The 18,247-nt window shown below is 35.4% G+C and overlaps 1 protein-coding gene across 2 annotated transcripts in view; it reads left to right on the top strand.

Moving 5' to 3' along the window:
• Positions 1 to 9,517, top strand: part of LOC121294936 — a 29,270-nt gene extending 19,753 nt beyond the window's left edge. For both annotated transcript variants that reach the window (XM_041219156.1, XM_041219155.1), the window contains 17 exons: positions 196 to 385; positions 490 to 631; positions 1,292 to 1,450; positions 1,539 to 1,588; positions 1,943 to 2,037; positions 2,324 to 2,523; positions 2,778 to 2,915; positions 3,107 to 3,245; positions 3,927 to 4,116; positions 4,221 to 4,362; positions 4,616 to 4,774; positions 4,863 to 4,912; positions 5,265 to 5,440; positions 7,645 to 8,045; positions 8,417 to 8,513; positions 8,901 to 9,075; positions 9,410 to 9,517. In XM_041219156.1, the coding sequence (XP_041075090.1) occupies positions 196 to 385; positions 490 to 631; positions 1,292 to 1,450; positions 1,539 to 1,588; positions 1,943 to 2,037; positions 2,324 to 2,523; positions 2,778 to 2,915; positions 3,107 to 3,245; positions 3,927 to 4,116; positions 4,221 to 4,362; positions 4,616 to 4,774; positions 4,863 to 4,912; positions 5,265 to 5,440; positions 7,645 to 8,045; positions 8,417 to 8,513; positions 8,901 to 9,075; positions 9,410 to 9,471 (2,565 nt within the window). In that variant the 3' untranslated portion in view covers positions 9,472 to 9,517. The remainder of the gene's footprint in view (positions 1 to 195; positions 386 to 489; positions 632 to 1,291; positions 1,451 to 1,538; positions 1,589 to 1,942; positions 2,038 to 2,323; positions 2,524 to 2,777; positions 2,916 to 3,106; positions 3,246 to 3,926; positions 4,117 to 4,220; positions 4,363 to 4,615; positions 4,775 to 4,862; positions 4,913 to 5,264; positions 5,441 to 7,644; positions 8,046 to 8,416; positions 8,514 to 8,900; positions 9,076 to 9,409) is intronic.
• Positions 9,518 to 18,247: the final 8,730 nt, after the last annotated feature.

Raw genomic sequence — 18,247 nt, forward strand, 5'->3', positions numbered from 1 at the left:
ATTTAACCTTTCGTGTACTGTGTAATTATTTTGTGATTTTGAGGGTCCTCTATGTATGCGTGCACTTGTTTATATTACAGCATTCTTGCCTGTACATACCAATACAAAAAATTATAAAAAGTATATTTTATTTAATTAGTTTAGTTTATTTAACTAATTTAATGTAATTATTATTTGCTTACATTTTTTCCCCAGAATGCCTGCAGTTTATCATTTTCTGGCTCATCATCACCTGGAGTCCATGTGTTTGAACTTGTACTGGAAGATTTTCCAAGGCAAAACACCACATTAAAATACAATGATGGGACCTCCACTGTCAAATACCCAGTGTCACTAAATGCATCTGATCCACTGAGCAAAATACCTCTTCAATTTCTAGTTATCGGTGAGCATTTATTTTTCAAATGTATGTGTAACTGTAGACAATGTTAGAGAAACAAATAAGACAATTGACATTGTTTGCCTTATACTTCTTCACATATATTCCAGTTGGTAGTGCTGTGCCGTCCAATGTTTTGGGGGAATACATACCAAAATATATAACTCCAACTGTTCACCATGGCACCTTCATAAGGACATCACTTGGCAAAAAATTTTCGTTTCCTGTCTCCGCAGTATCAACGAAATCACAGTAAGACATCAATCATTTTTAACACTGCTTTTTTCTAATAATTGGTAAATGCTTTATATATATATATATATATATATATATATATATATATATATATATATATATATAATTTTTGAACATTGCCTGTATTTTAATTACATTGGGCCCTATGTTTTCCATTTAACTAACTAACAGGTCAATTTCGTCTTTGTGGAACTCAGTTCCTTTCCTTTTCTTTTTGGCCAGTGACATAGTTGCATCAGGGTCTGAGTCTACAGAAGCCATAGCTCAATCCTACTACATATGCTTACTGCTTCTTTCTGTTCACTATACCACTCATTTATCTTTCCAAATAGTAATTTATGCTGTTCGTAAACTTGCAGTGACATTACCGTAGTTACCGTAGTTGTTCACAAAAAATAGCTGATTAGTACGTGGCATTCAGAAATTAAACGAAGAAAGGAGGTTACGAATTTGCAGTACTTGTGAACACGTAAGTAATGTCAGGACATAGAGCCCAATGTCTTTAATTATAATTACAATTACAGATAAGAAAATGGTTCAAGTGTGTTCACACCAATAACAATTTGGATCAAATGAGCACTAAAATCACTGTCTTTGTCTATTTTATTTATTTATTTGTCTGTTATTGTATTTTATATCTATTTTGTTTTTATATAGGATAAATGACATCGAGATCAGTGGGCCCCTAAACATAGAAAAAACATTTGAGTACAATAATGTCACTGGAGTTGGCAAGGCAATGATTAAGTGGACCCCAACTGCGAATGACGTAGGAGAAGATATTCCCATATGTTTTATTGCAGAAACTACAGCTGAGTAAGTATTGTTGTTCTTTATTACATTTTCATCAATAAGTGGTTCTTTATTGTTCTTAATTGATACGCTATTGTGTTGTATTCTCCAGGTATCAGTCAGAACTAAGATGCATAATAGTAGTCGTTGAAGAAAGCCAAAGTAAGTGGATTTAAGAAAAGAAAAAGATCATTGTGAATCATTTTGATTCTTCTCACAGATTCTCCACTATGTGTTAATGGCAATGAAACAGCAACTATTTTTTTAGAATAAAGAGTTGAAAGGAGTTGTTTTGGTAGACACAGGGAACGCCAGTTGATTTTCAGTTCTCCTGACTCAGTGGTATGATATGTATTAGAGATCTGTATTCATTCCCAGCATTTTCTCAAGAAGGCAATATTGTGGGGGGAATAGTGGCTGATTAACTCAACAACATTTACAAAATAACTTTCAAACTAAGATATGAAATGTTTCAAATAAGTTTCTAAATAAAGATAATACTTTGTCCAACAACAGACGAATCGAGCATTGTCATTGCAAACGAAGCCCCTGCCCTAGGTGGGTTTCTAAGTTTCACGCCCAAGGGAAAGAATTCAGATGGAACAATCAGGGTAAATGTTTATCATTTCAGTGAAAGCTTTTCTTTTTCCTTATGCCTTTTTGTGAAATGTAGTATATTTATGTATGATTATTTATGTTTATTATGCATGTTACTGACATGCTTGATATTGTGGTCATTGTAGTAATAGTAATAGTACAACTAATAATCTCAATATGTAAATACTGTGAATACCAAGCTTCATTACAACTGGGGTTGCAGTTTTTATATCACTAATCACTCATTTTGAATGCACTTCAGGTTTGATGAACTTAGATAATGATACATTTTGATTGCAGATGGACTCCCGTTTCAAACTGTCAGAAATCTACACTGGATCATGCTCGCCAGCATCTTCGTGGAAATGCCATCAAGGAGACTGTGGTACCATAACCACTTCTGAATATGGAGAAACTGATCCTGGCCAATCTGGAGACAACTGTCAGTTACAGGGTTTTGTTACAAGAAGCCTACAAAATGATAAACCTTTTGACTTGATGTAAGTTTCTATAAAATTATTATTAATAATTAATACAAAATATATATATATATATATATATATATATATATATATATATATATATATATATATATATATATATATATATATATATATATATATATATATATATATATATATATATATATATATATATATATATATATTTTTTTTTTTTTTTTTTTTTAATTTTTATTATTATTATTATTATTATTATTATTATTATTATTATTATATATTATTATTACAACTAGGGATCAAGGTTGTTGTTGGATCTACAATACAGAAGATCTTGGCTCGTGGAGCATGATAGCTCATATTGATCTGGGAAGAAGATCAGATACTGGAAACCCCAACAGATCCCCAATAACGACAATGCCTCCACAAATCAGGTATGCTACATTTTACACAAGCTAGTTGCACAGTATATATATACATTTTGACGGGTAGACTTAAAATAAAGTTCTAAGTTTGAGTAATTGTTTATTAATGTTATATCATTACCTTTACAAAAAAACACAAATCTGAAACAGACACTATAGTACAGCAGGTTACTCTGCTTAATTATTCATTTCTATTCAAGGGTCCCCCAAAACTCTCCGACAACTTACAATTTATTGGACTATGACCCAGACGGTGATAATGTAAGATGTCGATATGGAATTAAAAACAATTTGGAGTGTAGCACCTGCAAAACAGTTCCAGGCTTTACCCTAGATGAGGTAAGATAAAAAGCAAAAAAACAAAAAGAAATAGCTGCAATTAAATGACTGCCTGTCCGGGACAGACTTGTAAATGTATTGAAACATACTTCACAACCTTCCCTGCTCTTCTTTTAACTCAAGAGGATTTATAATGTAATATGTTTTCCAACATGAGCGCTAAAGCTTTCTCTCTTAAAAGGCTACCTACTAGCTCACACTTTGGTTGTCGTCTTTTGTCCACCCAGCAGAAGAACCATAGATGCCGGTTTAACTGTACTGTTCATATAACATATAATACTACAGAATTACCCTTCAGATATAAAGTGCAAAAATCAATCAATTGAATTATATTATACCTGATACCTGATGAACACAATAACTGCCTTCATTTTACACCAGTCTTCACCAAACCCTTGCCATATACTCTAAGCCTCCTCTAAACATTGCAGACTGTATTTGACTATAATTCAATAAGCAATAAACTGCTAGTTTTTATACACATATATTTAACCTTTCGTGTACTGTGTAATTATTTTGTGATTTTGAGGATCCTCTATGTATGCGTGCACTTGTTTATATTACAGCATTCTTGCCTGTACATACCAATACAAAAAATTATAAAAAGTATATTTTATTTAATTAGTTTAGTTTATTTAATTAATTTAATGTAATTATTATTTGCTTACATTTTTTCCCCAGAATGCCTGCAGTTTATCATTTTCTGGCTCATCATCACCTGGAGTCCATGTGTTTGAACTTGTACTGGAAGATTTTCCAAGGCAAAACACCACATTAAAATACAATGATGGGACCTCCACTGTCAAATACCCAGTGTCACTAAATGCATCTGATCCACTGAGCAAAATACCTCTTCAATTTCTAGTTATCGGTGAGCATTTATTTTTCAAATGTATGTGTAACTGTAGACAATGTTAGAGAAACAAATAAGACAATTGACATTGTTTGCCTTATACTTCTTCACATATATTCCAGTTGGTAGTGCTGTGCCATCCAATGTTTTGGGGGAATACATACCAAAATACATAACTCCAACTGTTCACCATGGCACCTTCATAAGGACATCACTTGGTAAAGAATTTTCGTTTCCTGTCTCCGCAGTATCAACGAAATCACAGTAAGACATCAATCATTTTGAACACTGCTTTTTTCTAATAATTGGTAAATATATATATATATATATATATATATATATATATATATATATATATATATATATATATATATATATTTCAAAAATAGAAAATAGTTCAAGTATGTTCACACCAATAAAAAATTTGGATCAAATGAGCACTAAAATCACTGTCTTTGTCTATTTTATTTATTTATTTGTCTGTTATTGTATTTTATATCTATTTTGTTTTATATAGGATAAATGACATCGAGATCAGTGGGCCCCTAAACATTGAGAAAACTTTTGAGTACAATAATGTCACTGGAGTTGGCAAGGCAATGATTAAGTGGACCCCAACTGCGAATGACGTAGGAGAAGATATTCCCATATGTTTTATTGCAGAAACTACAACTGAGTAAGTATTGTTGTTCTTTATTACATCTTCATCAATAAGTGGTTCTTTATTGTTCTTAATTGATACACTATTGTGTTGTATTCTCCAGGTATCAGTCAGATCTAAGATGCATAATAGTAGTCGTTGAAGAAAGCCAAAGTAAGTGGATTTAAGAAAAGAAAAAGATCATTGTGAATCATTTTGATTCTTCTAACAGATTCTCCATTATGTGTTAATAGCAATGAAACAGCAACTATTTTTTTAGAATAAAGAGTTGAAAGGAGTTGTTTTGGTAGACAGAGGGAATGTCGGTTGATTTTCAGTTCTCCTGACTCAGTAGCATGATATGTATTAGAGATCTGTATTCATTCCCAGCATTTTCTCAGGAAGGTAATTTTGTGGGGAATAGTGGGTGATTAACTCAGCAATATTTGCATAGTAACTTTCAAACTGGCAAATTAAGTGGTTGAAGTAAGTTTCTAAATATAGATAATACTTTCTCCAACAACAGACGAATCAGACGTTGAATGCACTGACACAACAATGACTCTGTATGTTTCCAAGTCTTCAGTAAATGGATTTAATGAAACAAATTTGCGTCTAAATGACCCTTCATGTTTGGTGACAACTAATGGCTCCCACATTATTGCAAGTGTGTCTCTGAACTCCTGTGGAACGCAGGTTGAGGTAATTAGTGATTGTTGGTGTTTCTAATTTGAATCCTTGTGGCTTCTGTTTTTATCCTTTTATTATCTAATCTTTACTTAAGTGTTTGTCTATTTGAGACATTTCTCAACCTCCTGTTAAGAGTAAATTGAATTACGTTATCTAATATGAAATGCATATTGCACTTTACAGATCAATGATATAATAGATAACAATCATAATTATACTTTAACAGATGACATAAATATATATATATATATATATATGCAGTACTGTGCAAAAGTTTTAGGCAGGTGTAAAAAAATGCTGTAACGTAAGAATGCTTTCAAAAATAGACATGTTAATAGATTATATTCATCAATTAACTAAATGCAAAGTGAGTGAGCTGAAGAAAAATCTACATCAAATCCATATTTGGTGTGACCACCCTTTGCCTTCAAAACAGCATCAATTCTTCTAGGTACACTTGCACACAGTTTTTGAAGGAACTCGGCAGATAGGTTGGCCCAAACATCTTGGAGAACTAACCACAGTTCTTCTGTGGATTTAGGCAGCCTCAGTTGCTTCTCTCTCTTCATGTAATCCCAGACAGACTCGATGATGTTGAGATCAGGGCTCTGTGGGGGCCATACCATCACTTCCAGGACTCCTTGATCTTCTTTATGATGAAGATAGTTCTTAATGACTTTTGCTGTATGTTTGGGGTCGTTGTCATGCTGCAGAAAAAAATTGGGGGCCAATCAGATGCCTCCCTGATGGTATTGCATGATGGATAAGTTTCTGCCTGTACTTCTCAGCATTGAGGAGACCATTAATTCTGACCAAATCCCCAACTCCATTTGCAGAAATGCAGCCCCAAACTTGCAAGGAACCTCCACCATGCTTCACTGTTGCCTGCAGACACTCATTCGTGTATCGCTCTCCAGCCCTTCGGCGAACAATCTGCCTTCTGCTACAGCCAGATATTTCAAATTTTGACTCATCAGTCCAGAGCACCTGCTGCCATTTTTCTGCGCCCCAGTTCCTGTGTTTTCCTGCGTAGTTGAGTCGCTTGGCCTTGTTTCCATGTCGCAGGTATGGCTTTTTGGCCGCAAGTCTTCCATGAAGGCCACTTCTGACCAGACTTCTCCGGACAGTAGATGGGTGTACCAGGATCCCACTGTTTTATGCCAATTCTGAGCTGATGGCATTGCTGGACATCTTCCGATTGCGAAGGGAAGTAAGAATGATGTGTCTTTCATCTGCTGCAGTAAGTTTCCTTGGCCGACCACTGCGTCTACGGTCCTCAACATTGCCCGTTTCTTTGTGCTTCTTCAAAAGAGTTTGGACATCACATCTGGAAACCCCTGTCTGCCTTGAAATTTCTGCCTGGGAGAGACCTTGCTGATGCAGTATAACTACCTTGTGTCTTGTTGCTGTGCTCAGTCTTGTCATGGTGTATGACTTTTGACAGTAAACTGTCTTCAGCAACCTCACCTCAGCTGAGTTTGGCTGTTCCTCACCCAGTTTTATTCCTCCTACACAGCCGTTTCTGTTTCAGTTAATGATTGTGTTTCAACCTACATTTTGAATTGATGATCATTAGCACCTGTTTGGTATAATTGTTTAATCATACACCTGACTATATGCCTACAAAATCCTTGACTTTGTGCAACCGCACCTAGAAGAATTGACGCTGTTTTGAAGGCAAAGGGTGGTCACACCAAATATGGATTTGATGTAGATTTTTCTTCTGTTCACTCACTTTGCATTTTGTTAATTGATAAATATAATCTATTAACATGTCTATTTTTTAAAGCATTCTTACTTCACAGCATTTTTTCACACCTGCCTAAAACTTTTGCACAGTACTGTACACACACACACACACACACACACAGATATGGCCAAAAGTTTTGCATCACTTTATAGAATCAACTTTCTTTGCTTCCTAAAGTTGAATGAAACTTGCTGAATAATGTAACATATTTAATTATATAGCACTTTGTAGTTTTTGATATACTTATTGAAAAACATTTTTAAATCTGTAATAAAATATTGTACTACTATTATGGCTTCCTGTAGATTTTCCAATATAATGTTGTAGTTCCTTTGATTACATGATGGTAAAAATATTTAAATTATGTTCATATAGTTTTGTTTTATTTATGTATCCATCCTGAAATTCTAGGTGATGCAAAATTTTTGGTCACACTCACTGTATTTATGCATTTCTTATATTGCAGGAAACTGTGGATGAAGTCATTTTCAGAAATGAAATTACGTCATTTGATAATCCTTACGATGTCATAACCAGAGAGCATCGGATAGAGATACCATTCACTTGCAAATTCTCCAGAAAGAGTCGACTGTCAGCCTCCTTCGAAGCACACAAGAGTGCCTCTTTCTCCACCGGTGTCGGTTTTGGCAACTTCACCTATTTGTTTGAGTTCTATGACAGCAGTGCTTTCAGAACAGTGATAGACCCCAAAACTTACCCCATAAAGTTGAAGCTAAAGGACATGATATACATGGGCATCAAAGTGCGATCATCTCTGTCCAACATTCGCCTGTTTGTAGAGTCCTGCAGAGCCACTCCCCATGATAATCCCAATGATCCCATCTATTACGACATCATTACCAATGGGTAATAATCTTTCATATAATACTGTAGCGTGAATGTGGTCCTAATGTGTCACATTTGCAGACTGTTATATTAATACTACAAAGTAATTATTTTAATTGAAGGCTTTATTGTTTTTTACCAGCAAGATATTTTTGTAGATTTTTTTTCCTTTTAGAATAACAACAAAGATAATAACAATGTTGCACTGGAGGAAAAGCAAATTAAAGCCATTTGCTGGCTAGTTTGGCCTGTGCACTGGGCTGTGCTGCCTTGTCGATCCACTGTTTTTTATTAGTAACATTGCTTTTTGATAGAACTCCTTAATAGGTATATATTAGTTTGAAACAGGTAAATACAATGTTTATTTTAACAATTTATGTTGTTTTGTCCAGGTGCACTAAAGATAAAACAACAAAGGTCTATTCAGGCAGTCCAAAAGAATTCAGATTTGGACTGCAGGCCTTCAGTTTCATTGGCAACTATGAACAGGTAAAGTAAATGAAGCAAACACTCCTGAATAGTATTATATGTGGACATGTGGATCACACGGGGCAATCAAACACACCATTTGATATAGTGACAGTCATTTCGAATGCATTGATAATAAATAGATTTATAACTAGCACACCATAGATTTCAGATTTTTGACCGTCTTGAATTTTACTATATCTAGCCAACATTACCGAGCACCAGCCACGGAGTCCGTGGCCTCAAGACCGGTTTGTGAACATTCACTGTGTCCTCTGTGCATTAAATACATTTAAGTCTTTGCTATGGAGAACGCTATTAAATAACATTTAAGTAATACAAGAAAGCAGTTCAACACCAATTCACAATTCCATCCTAGTTATTTCATTGCTTACCTTTATGTATTAGGTATACATCAGCTGCACAGTTCTCCTGTGTGGAGCTGGAGATAACAAAACTAGGTGTGCCCAGGGCTGCACCGACAACTACAACCGACGCAAGAGATCCATGGTTTCAGACACCCAGAGACACTTCATATCCCAAGGGCCTTTACGTCTTGTTGAGAACTCTTCAGGCAGCCCAGGTAGAGGAGTTTCTTATAATGTAAAATATATTGAATGAGGCTATATGAAGTAGAATTCATAACTATTTTTATAACCGGTAATATATGCTATTGTTAATTTCCTTTAAAAATATGTAGATATTTAGAGAAAAAATCTGTGGGACAGATTTACTATTGAACTTTTGAGTTATTTATCTATGAGAGCTTCTTTGAAACAGTATCCTTTTGAAATCTAGTGCTGTAAAAGGGTTTGAGAATATCTTGAAAAATAATTACCTGACCTTTAACAAGTTACCTAGTTGAGGAGTTTCCCTACATTTTTTTATTACAGTATGTTGTGCATTTTGTTTTCCAGGTTCCAGTCTGAATCGGGTCATTGTTGTCGCTTTAATTGTGGCCATTGCTCTGGTTGCTTGAGCTGTGATCTACAAATCAAAAATGTCCAGGGATTACAAATAATATATATATATATATCATATATATATATATATATTATATATATATGCTATATATTAATATATATATATATACCATATATATATATTTCTGCGTGAGCTCTAAAATGAGCTTGAAAATACATAGATCTCCTAATAATGTGTAAGGATGCTTCCGTATGTTTCTGTGTTTTGTTTTAGTTTTTTCATATGATTAACTGGTCTTTCAACCTTAATGAACTACAGGGTTTGTGATGTTTGTAATTCCAGTTTCTCACAGCTACAGAAGGTACAGATTGACTGAAGTCTAAGCAACAATGAAGTCTGGGCTATAAAGCAGGCATAACAAAATATGTGTACAGAGTTAAAGCTAGATTGCTTAGCTGCACCATATAAAAAACACTTTTTTTGCATTTTTTACATTGTCATTGTATTTATCACACCAAATGCATCCTGTAATTGCAATTCTTTAAATATATTATTATTCATTTGCCTGTTTGTATCTGTTCTTTTATGTTTAAGGGGTTTTATTTTGTTGTTTTTTTTTTGCATGCCAATCTTTTAAATAAAAGCATTACAAAACTATATAATGAATTGACTTTGAGGGAGTGTCACAGCCATGGCTTGTTACCATCATAAGGAGACTCTTATTAAACAAAAAATAAAATGAATTAAAATAATGGTCATCAAGCATCTTTGAGAGCCATTCTATACAAGAGTTGGAGACGATGTGTGCCTTTCTAGGGCAAACTGAAGCAGGTTTTTAGGTTTTTTTTTTTTTAATGATCTATATCCTGTATTGCTGTTGCTCTATAAACTTTTATAGTGTGATGTTTTGTTGTCTTTCATTTGATACCTGTAACTTGGTTGTAGTCCTTAGAGAACAGGAGTTAAATGGTTAAATTGCAAGTAAGGAAAAACAGTTGGAGTGTAAAAGGTAAAGCCAAATCTAAATTATTTAAATAAATTAAATTATTATTTTAATGTATAATTACTGGTCTGATTAATCAGCCATTTTTGTAAATTGAAGGCATTATTATAATAAATAGTAAAGATGATCTTCAAAACCATAGGCCTACCTCCAGGTACAAAAGTAAAGCTGCAGATATTTAGTAAATTGGGTGCAAAATTAGGATGAATGAACCCAGTGTCACATACTAATGACAGATCTGCTCCAAAAGCAGTCACCTGCAATGTAGCGTCACAAAAGGACTGCACTTTGAATGGTGCTGCAAAGGGTATGGAAGGCCATTTGGGTCAAAATGTTATTTAAAATATAGATTTAGAACATTTTCTAAGTTGAATTTCTACATGTTTTAATTTCTCAGAGCCATTCTCAGTCAGAGAATTCTAGTCAGACTTTCTAAAAACGAAAGTTCATGGAAAATGTTCATGGAAAATGTTTTACTTAAATACATTTAGAGGTTCACTGTAAAAAAACAAATGTTCTTTAAAATGTACCTACATATATACTTCTACTAGTACAACAAATAATAATAATAATAATATTAATATGGGTTATGAACGTTTAATTTGGCGATTTAATACAGCTATTGGCAAAATAGAAAAAAACTCATTCAACAATAAATATAGTAAAAGTATGTAATGCATCAATTTGATATTTAGGTTTTGCTAGAAGATTATTTTTGGGCAGTTAAAGTTTGTTTGTAGATCAATGTCCAAGTAGACAAATGGTTTTGTTGTTGTTATGATAGTTTATATAATTGATTACATTAACTAATTCAATTAGAACACATACTATTTTAGGTGTTCTGATTGGTACAAAATTAGTATATGTAGTAATTCAAATTAATTACTTAATTGAATGTGTACAAAATATTTCAAACTTAATAACTAACACATCTTTTACCTGACAGTCTCTCCTTTCAAAAAATAGGAGTAAATTAAAGGCTGGGGAAAGGCTTAATAAACATTTACAGAGTACAGTAAACTAGTCTAATGACATACTGGAAGAAATATGCTCCATATGCAAAGAACATTTATTTATTTTGAAATACGCTTTCATTGGTACCCTGAGGAAAGCTAGATGGTATTTGAGATATTGTTTTACATACAGGACATTGCTGAAGGTACTACTGGTTTGACATTCCCATTGTGTGATTTGTTGCTTTTGTTGAGAACAGATGTGTTGATTCATGTGTTCAAGGTAGCTTGTTTAACCAGATTCCTGTCAATATTGGGTGTGCATAATGTGCATGCAGAGCTTCTATGTAAGATCACTTCAGAACTTGACAAAGGCAACCCAAGGAATAGCTTTTGACAAAGCTTTGAATTAAAATTGATCATTGTTGCTGCCATAAACTTGGCAGATGATTTGTATATCTAATAATTGACTCCCATGCTAAGTTTACTAAATATGCAGCAAATTGCACTTGGACATAAACACCTTGATAAATCGGGCCCAATATTAGATTTAAGAAAGGGTTGGTTACTTTCGGATGTTTAATCCAACATAAAGAAAGTCCTTCAAAATATCATAGAAAAGTCTCAAAGGACCAGCTAAGAGGTATAGTCAGATCCAAGCTTAGACATCATTTTATTGATTACATGAACATGTTATGGGCACTTGCCCAAGTCAGGCATTTCTTGAAATGCCCGGGCAGTTCGCAAAGTGCCCAGCTACTGTGGGCAGAAGCCTAATTATCATTGAATGTTATGCCATTTCGGCTTCTGTCCGGGCAGTTCGCGAAGTGCCCACAGACACTCGGGCAGATCACGAAAAAAAATAAAAAAAAATAAAGACGGAGCCTAAAAAAATTGTAAAGGGAATATCTGCACATTTCAAATGTTACAATTTTATTAAGTCTTTAACAATATTTAAAATCTTAAAACAAACACACTAATGCCAAACAACCACATAAAAAAAAATACAATAAAAAAAAAATCACAAATCTATACATTCTTTTTCAACTTTTAAAACATGTATAAAATAAAGACCGACCATTGCTGGTTCATAGCATTCCAACAATTTAAACACATTCCCAGGGGGCACAAGACGTTATACTGACATTGTGTATTGGTTGTCGGGCAACCAAAATAAAACCAACGCACAACGTCTTTTTGATGACGTGGAGGCAACATCTGTCATAGACGTCATTTTAAGGTAATTTTAGATTGTGGCATGTCTGTTTAAAAAAATATCTTGTAAGGCCCGTTTTTTAACCCTTTTTGTGCAAAGAGCAGTTTTCTTTATATGTCATTATTATTATTATTATTATTATTATTATTATTATTATTATTATTATTATTATTATTATTATTATTATTATTATTATTATTATTATCCATGGTTGTATTTAACAGCACAGTAAGTTACACATGTTTTTGATAATATAGAAGTGAATCAATTACGTTTTAAAAAAACGGCAGAAACTTCCAATTAGAAAATACAAAATATGAGCGAGAGCAGGAATAGTCAACAAGATGCTTGAGCAAAATCTCAAAGGCGGTGACTTGGTGAGAGTTGGAGTCGTGTTACATCCGTGTTAAATCGACAAAACGAGAGCCAAGGAGAAACACACTTTTCTACATCTCAAGGCAAGGATCTGTAAATTTAATTTATAAACATAACCTTAACTTGGAAACTGCAAATATTAATTATTAATAATTAATAATATACAGTATTAAATGAGGACAATTATTTGCTGTTCAGTTACCTTTTGTCAAGTGTGTCAAATGCACATATTTATCACCGTTCATTTCTGTATTCCCCCACCCCCTACAACAGTGGAAGCAGGAATTGCGACTATTTATCTAAAGGTTTTAGACCAGACAACTGTTTGGTGAAAGGTGTTTCCACAGCAATTCTCTTTTTAATAAGGACAATTTTAAAATGTTAAATGTTTTCAAAATACTGTATATGTTATATATCTATAAATCTTCACTAAATTAAGCCCAAAGCTGCCTGAAGCTTGGAGGCCTATTTCTTATTGTTCTTTATTAGGCTTCGAAGTTGGCTTGGGAATCCTATTCTTATTGTAACGATTATTATTATTATTATTATTATTATTATTATTATTATTATTATTATTATTATTATTATTATTAGGCTTCCCAGATTACAGTTCAGATGCAAAAAAAAAAAAAAAAAAAAAAAAAAAAGCACTTCTGTGTCCATCAAGATGGCGGTCTCACACATTTTTTGGAAAACATCTTTCAAAATCATTTCTTGGGAACTGCTGAACCGATTGATCTAAAGCTTTGCATATGTCATCAGCAACCAAACCTGCTTCAAGTTTATGAAGCAGAAGTTATTGCGATAATTTTTACTATCAAAATGGCTGCCACCAAATTTGCCAAACCGTGCCCAAACATCAAACTGCTTCCATTTGCAAATGGTTTAACCAGCTAACTCCTAACTGGGTAGGCGTCATCCTGGGGACAATGGAATTCAAATATGGCAAAATGGTGTTCTTTCATAAAACAAGATGGCGGACAGACCTACGTTTTGTTCTTAAATTTAAAATCTTTAAATTTATTTGATTAACTCCAAAGTTGACAAGCATCATCACTGTGTCAATACAACTGACTTTTTCAAAAATGGTGTTTGTGTGTAAAGCAAGATGGCCACATGACACATTTCTTTAAAAACCTTTACAATCTTCGGTCAAATGCAAAACGTATGCATTACTAACAAATAAAATATTATTATTATTATTATTATTATTATTATTATTATTATTATTATTATTATTATTAATAATAAGAAGTCTGCGTCAGAAAAATATATAAATATACTCAGAAGCCGCACCATCTTTGTCTCTTTACTCAAAGAGTTTACGACACATAGGTATACTTAACTTGGAACTGCTTGCAATTGTTTAAATTCAGCTGTTGATCTGGGCACAGAGGTACTTTTTATCCCTCTGGGCTGTTCATTTCCCAGGAGTGGTGAACTGGGCAGCAGATCTCCTCTCAAGGGAGGGTCCTCACCTGTCAAAATGGTGACTCCACCCACAGGTGATAGAACGCATTTGGAAACAATTCGGGAAAGCAAAGGTCGACCCAACAGTTATGTACACCTTCCCGATACTACCGCTACTCCTTGCCTTCCATGAGAAGGTCCAGAGAGACGAGGCGACAGTTCTCCTGGTGGCCCCCAGATGGCCAAGGAGAATCTGGTTTTTGAACCTTCCTCAGCTGCTGCAGGGCCATCCCTGGGAGATCCTGCCACACATGGATCTCCTTAGTCAGACGCAAGGCACCCTCTGGCACCCAGAACCAGCCAGACTCCAACTTAGGAGAGACATCCTCCACAAACCTAGTCTAGACGTGGTATTGGAGGCTGTCACTTAGGCCCCGTTTGAGCCTATACATTACATAGAGGTGAAATATCTCTCTGTGAAGACAACCTTTGTATTAGTTATCACCTCTGCTAAGCGGGTCAGTGAGCTACAGACTCTTTGTGCACAGTTCCTGTATGCGTGTTTAGAACAATGGAAACAGTCTATTGTTATGCACAAACCCTGCATTCCTACCTAACATGATTACGGCATCCCCCTCATTTTGATTCAGAGAAGGATAGGAGACTGAATTCCTTCTGCCTAGTGTGGGCGTTGAGAGGTTATGTAAATAAGATGAGAGAACTGCGTCAGTCTGACCAGCTCTTTGTCTGTCATGGTGAAAGGACCCTGGGTCAAGCCCTCTTGAAGCACCGACTGTCCCACTGGATTGTGGACACAGTTTTGACTGCATATACTAGTTGTGGGTAACGTCGCGGGCCCTCTTTAGAGGTGCCTCATTGGACCCATAGCTGTACTGCTGCTAGCTGAGCTACTCTGCATACATTCACCAGGTTCTACCAATTTAATGTGGTAGATCCCTCTATGTCTTTATTAGGCACAAGGGTCCTTCAGATTGTACGCTTATATTCCTTCAAACTGGCGTTAGTATACTTGGTGGTCGTCTTCGAATTGAAAGGGGAAGATAGGTTACAGATGTAACCTCAGTTCCCTGAAAGAGAAGATGACCACCAAACCTTGAGAGGTTGCATCACTCACATTCTCGGGTTTGCTGCAAAAGAGAATGGGATCTCCATGGGGTGACTATTTAATGCCTCGGAGGATGGGACCAAGGACGTCACTCCATGGAGGGGCCTATCAGCAGCTTTGATATAAAATGCTCAGTGAATATCTGACTTGTGGCAGGCATATCCCAGAGGTACTGGATGGTGGTCGTCTTCTCTTTCGTTTTGTTCTGATTGGTACAAAATTAATATGTGCAGTAATTAAAATTACTTGAATATTTCAAACTTAATAACTAAATACCACATTTCTGACCTGAAAGCCTTTCCTTTAAAAAACATAGGAGTACATTAAAGGCTGGAGGAAAGGCTTAATAAAGTTTACAAAGTACAGAAAACTAGTTTAACAACATACTGGAAGGAAAGTGCTCTGTACGTAAAGAACATTTGTTTATTTTAAAATATTGTAGCGTGCGCGGGGGAAGGCAGCAGCAGGGCCGGTAGGTGACGTAGTCACACACAGAAACATAGGCCCAATATACACTCCTTGCAAAGGAGCTGGCTCTTTTGTACAGTGGTATCAGTGCTATTCTTTTGTGTGTGGATTGCCTCGCCCTGTGTGATGCACCTGCCTGCGTTAACCGAGATCGCTACAGTGTTTTCATGGATGCCCTGGGGGTAAACCAAATGATATTTGTGTTCTTTTTTTACATACAGCATATTATTAAACTTAGTTCTACCGTTGGAGCAAAACCTGAAATGCATCACTTTTTGGTTGACTCATTGGTGGATATGATAAAATTATAGTCTATGAACAGGATAGAAATTTCGTAAACAAAAAATATATATATTATTATATATATATATATATATATATATATATATATATATATATATATATATATATATATATATATATATATGTATGTTGTATGTTTTTCACATAAAAAAGAGGAGATGACTTAGTTTGAAAAATACTGATAAATAGCAGTAGTTTCCACTAAGTGTAAACCTTTAGGTTGAGTTTCGGGGGGCGCTGGTGTATCACGTCTATCCTTCCCCTATTTCTAATCTCCCTGTCAATCACTCTCCCTCTTCTATATAAGACCCCTGCTTCCCCTTCCGCCCTCTCTAGAGTGTTTTTCATACCCAACCTCCTCCCCTCCTCCTCCTTTCTGTCGCAGCTCGTGTGCTTTCCCTATAATAATTTCTGGAGTCTCTCTCTCTCTCTCCTTCTCAGCTATCGACATGAAGTCTGCCTCGCAGTTCTTCGATCTCTTTCTAATCTCTCTACTCCTTTCTTTCTAGCTCCAGGAATCCTGTAAGCTCCGTTCCACGATCCCGAGTCCCTCTAATTTTTTCCTTTTCAAGGCTCTCCTTCAGAGGTCCGTTTGGTCCCGGTGGGTAGCTCTGTTCCCAAATTGCTCAGCTAAAGCGGCTCTCCGAGAGTCGGGTCCTCTCTTCCTTAAATCCTTTATGGTTAGCTCCATTCCCAAGTCGCCACGTAAGTGGCTCTCTGCAGAGTGGGGGATTCTATCTATGTGTTTTCGGGTCTTGGGTCACCGGACCAGCCTTCAGCAATAAGGTTCTCCATCGCTGAGAGCAAGACTCCTATTCTATCCCTTTAACTCCCTTCAAGTATCATGGCACTCTCCAAGCTGTCATGAAGCACTACACTTACCACTCACCATCGCCCCGTGAAATAAATGTCAAATCGAGGCTATTTGAATTCCATATGAATGTGTTCGGGGCAGCTGTTTAGATATCGGAATGGGTTTGACATTCAAGTTGAATTGGTCTTTGCGATTGAAGCACAAATGTGTTTGATCAATGTGCATACAAGATACTTTGTTTCGCCAGATTCCTGTCTATGTTTAGAGGTTGTTTATAAATTGATATCATGACAAAGGCAGATCCTTTTTTTAACCTTCCAATGGAAAGTGTTGTTTAGCCTGATTCCTGTTCTGCATCTTGATCTGTGTCCAAATCCACAGGTTGTTCAGCACTCTGATGATTAGCGATCTATGCAAAAACCATGAAGAGGACATATCAAAAATTGAAGATTAAATGTTAAAACATCTTGCCATAGAAAGAGTGCGTCATTTGTAATAATTGTAAGCGGGAATTGTTTAATAGATAACAGATACTGGTTTGACATTCCCATTTATTAACCACAGATGTGTTGATCGGTGTGAGTGCAAGATAACTTGTTTAGCTGGATTCCTGTTCAATGCTGGGTGTGTACAATGCAGAGGTTAAATGTAATATCAATTTATATAATAACTAACCCATGGCCAGGCCCACACACACAGGAAGTGTGACGCACAGATGCTTGTTTTCGGGAGGGTTTTTTGATGTTATGACAGCTTGGCGTTCCTTCTCATGCAAGCATCTTCCTGCTAATGTAAAATACCAAATGCTACCTCCTGGGAGAAAAACTCCCCTAGTCCTACGTCAGAGGCATCAGTCTGCGGATAAAATGAGTCCTGCTCCTGTGAACTAGGTGACTGCCTGTCACACTGCATCGTTATTTTAGTTTTATTAGTTATAGCGTACATAATAAAGTGACTGTAAATGTGGCAAGTTCAATTTACACATTCATTTCTCTCCATTTAGTTGTAAATTTAAAAACCTGGCCTGTCTCAAATGTGCAAGATATGCTTCTTTAAATTTTAGAACCATTCTCTTTAAAAAAGGGGGTTGATATTTTAGAAAAACAATGCAGGTAATGTAAAACATGTACAATGTGGAGGAGGGTTTGTATGAGGTATTGCTT

Source organism: Polyodon spathula, chromosome 19, assembly GCF_017654505.1.
Source record: "Polyodon spathula isolate WHYD16114869_AA chromosome 19, ASM1765450v1, whole genome shotgun sequence".
NCBI classification, from domain to species: domain Eukaryota; kingdom Metazoa; phylum Chordata; class Actinopteri; order Acipenseriformes; family Polyodontidae; genus Polyodon; species Polyodon spathula.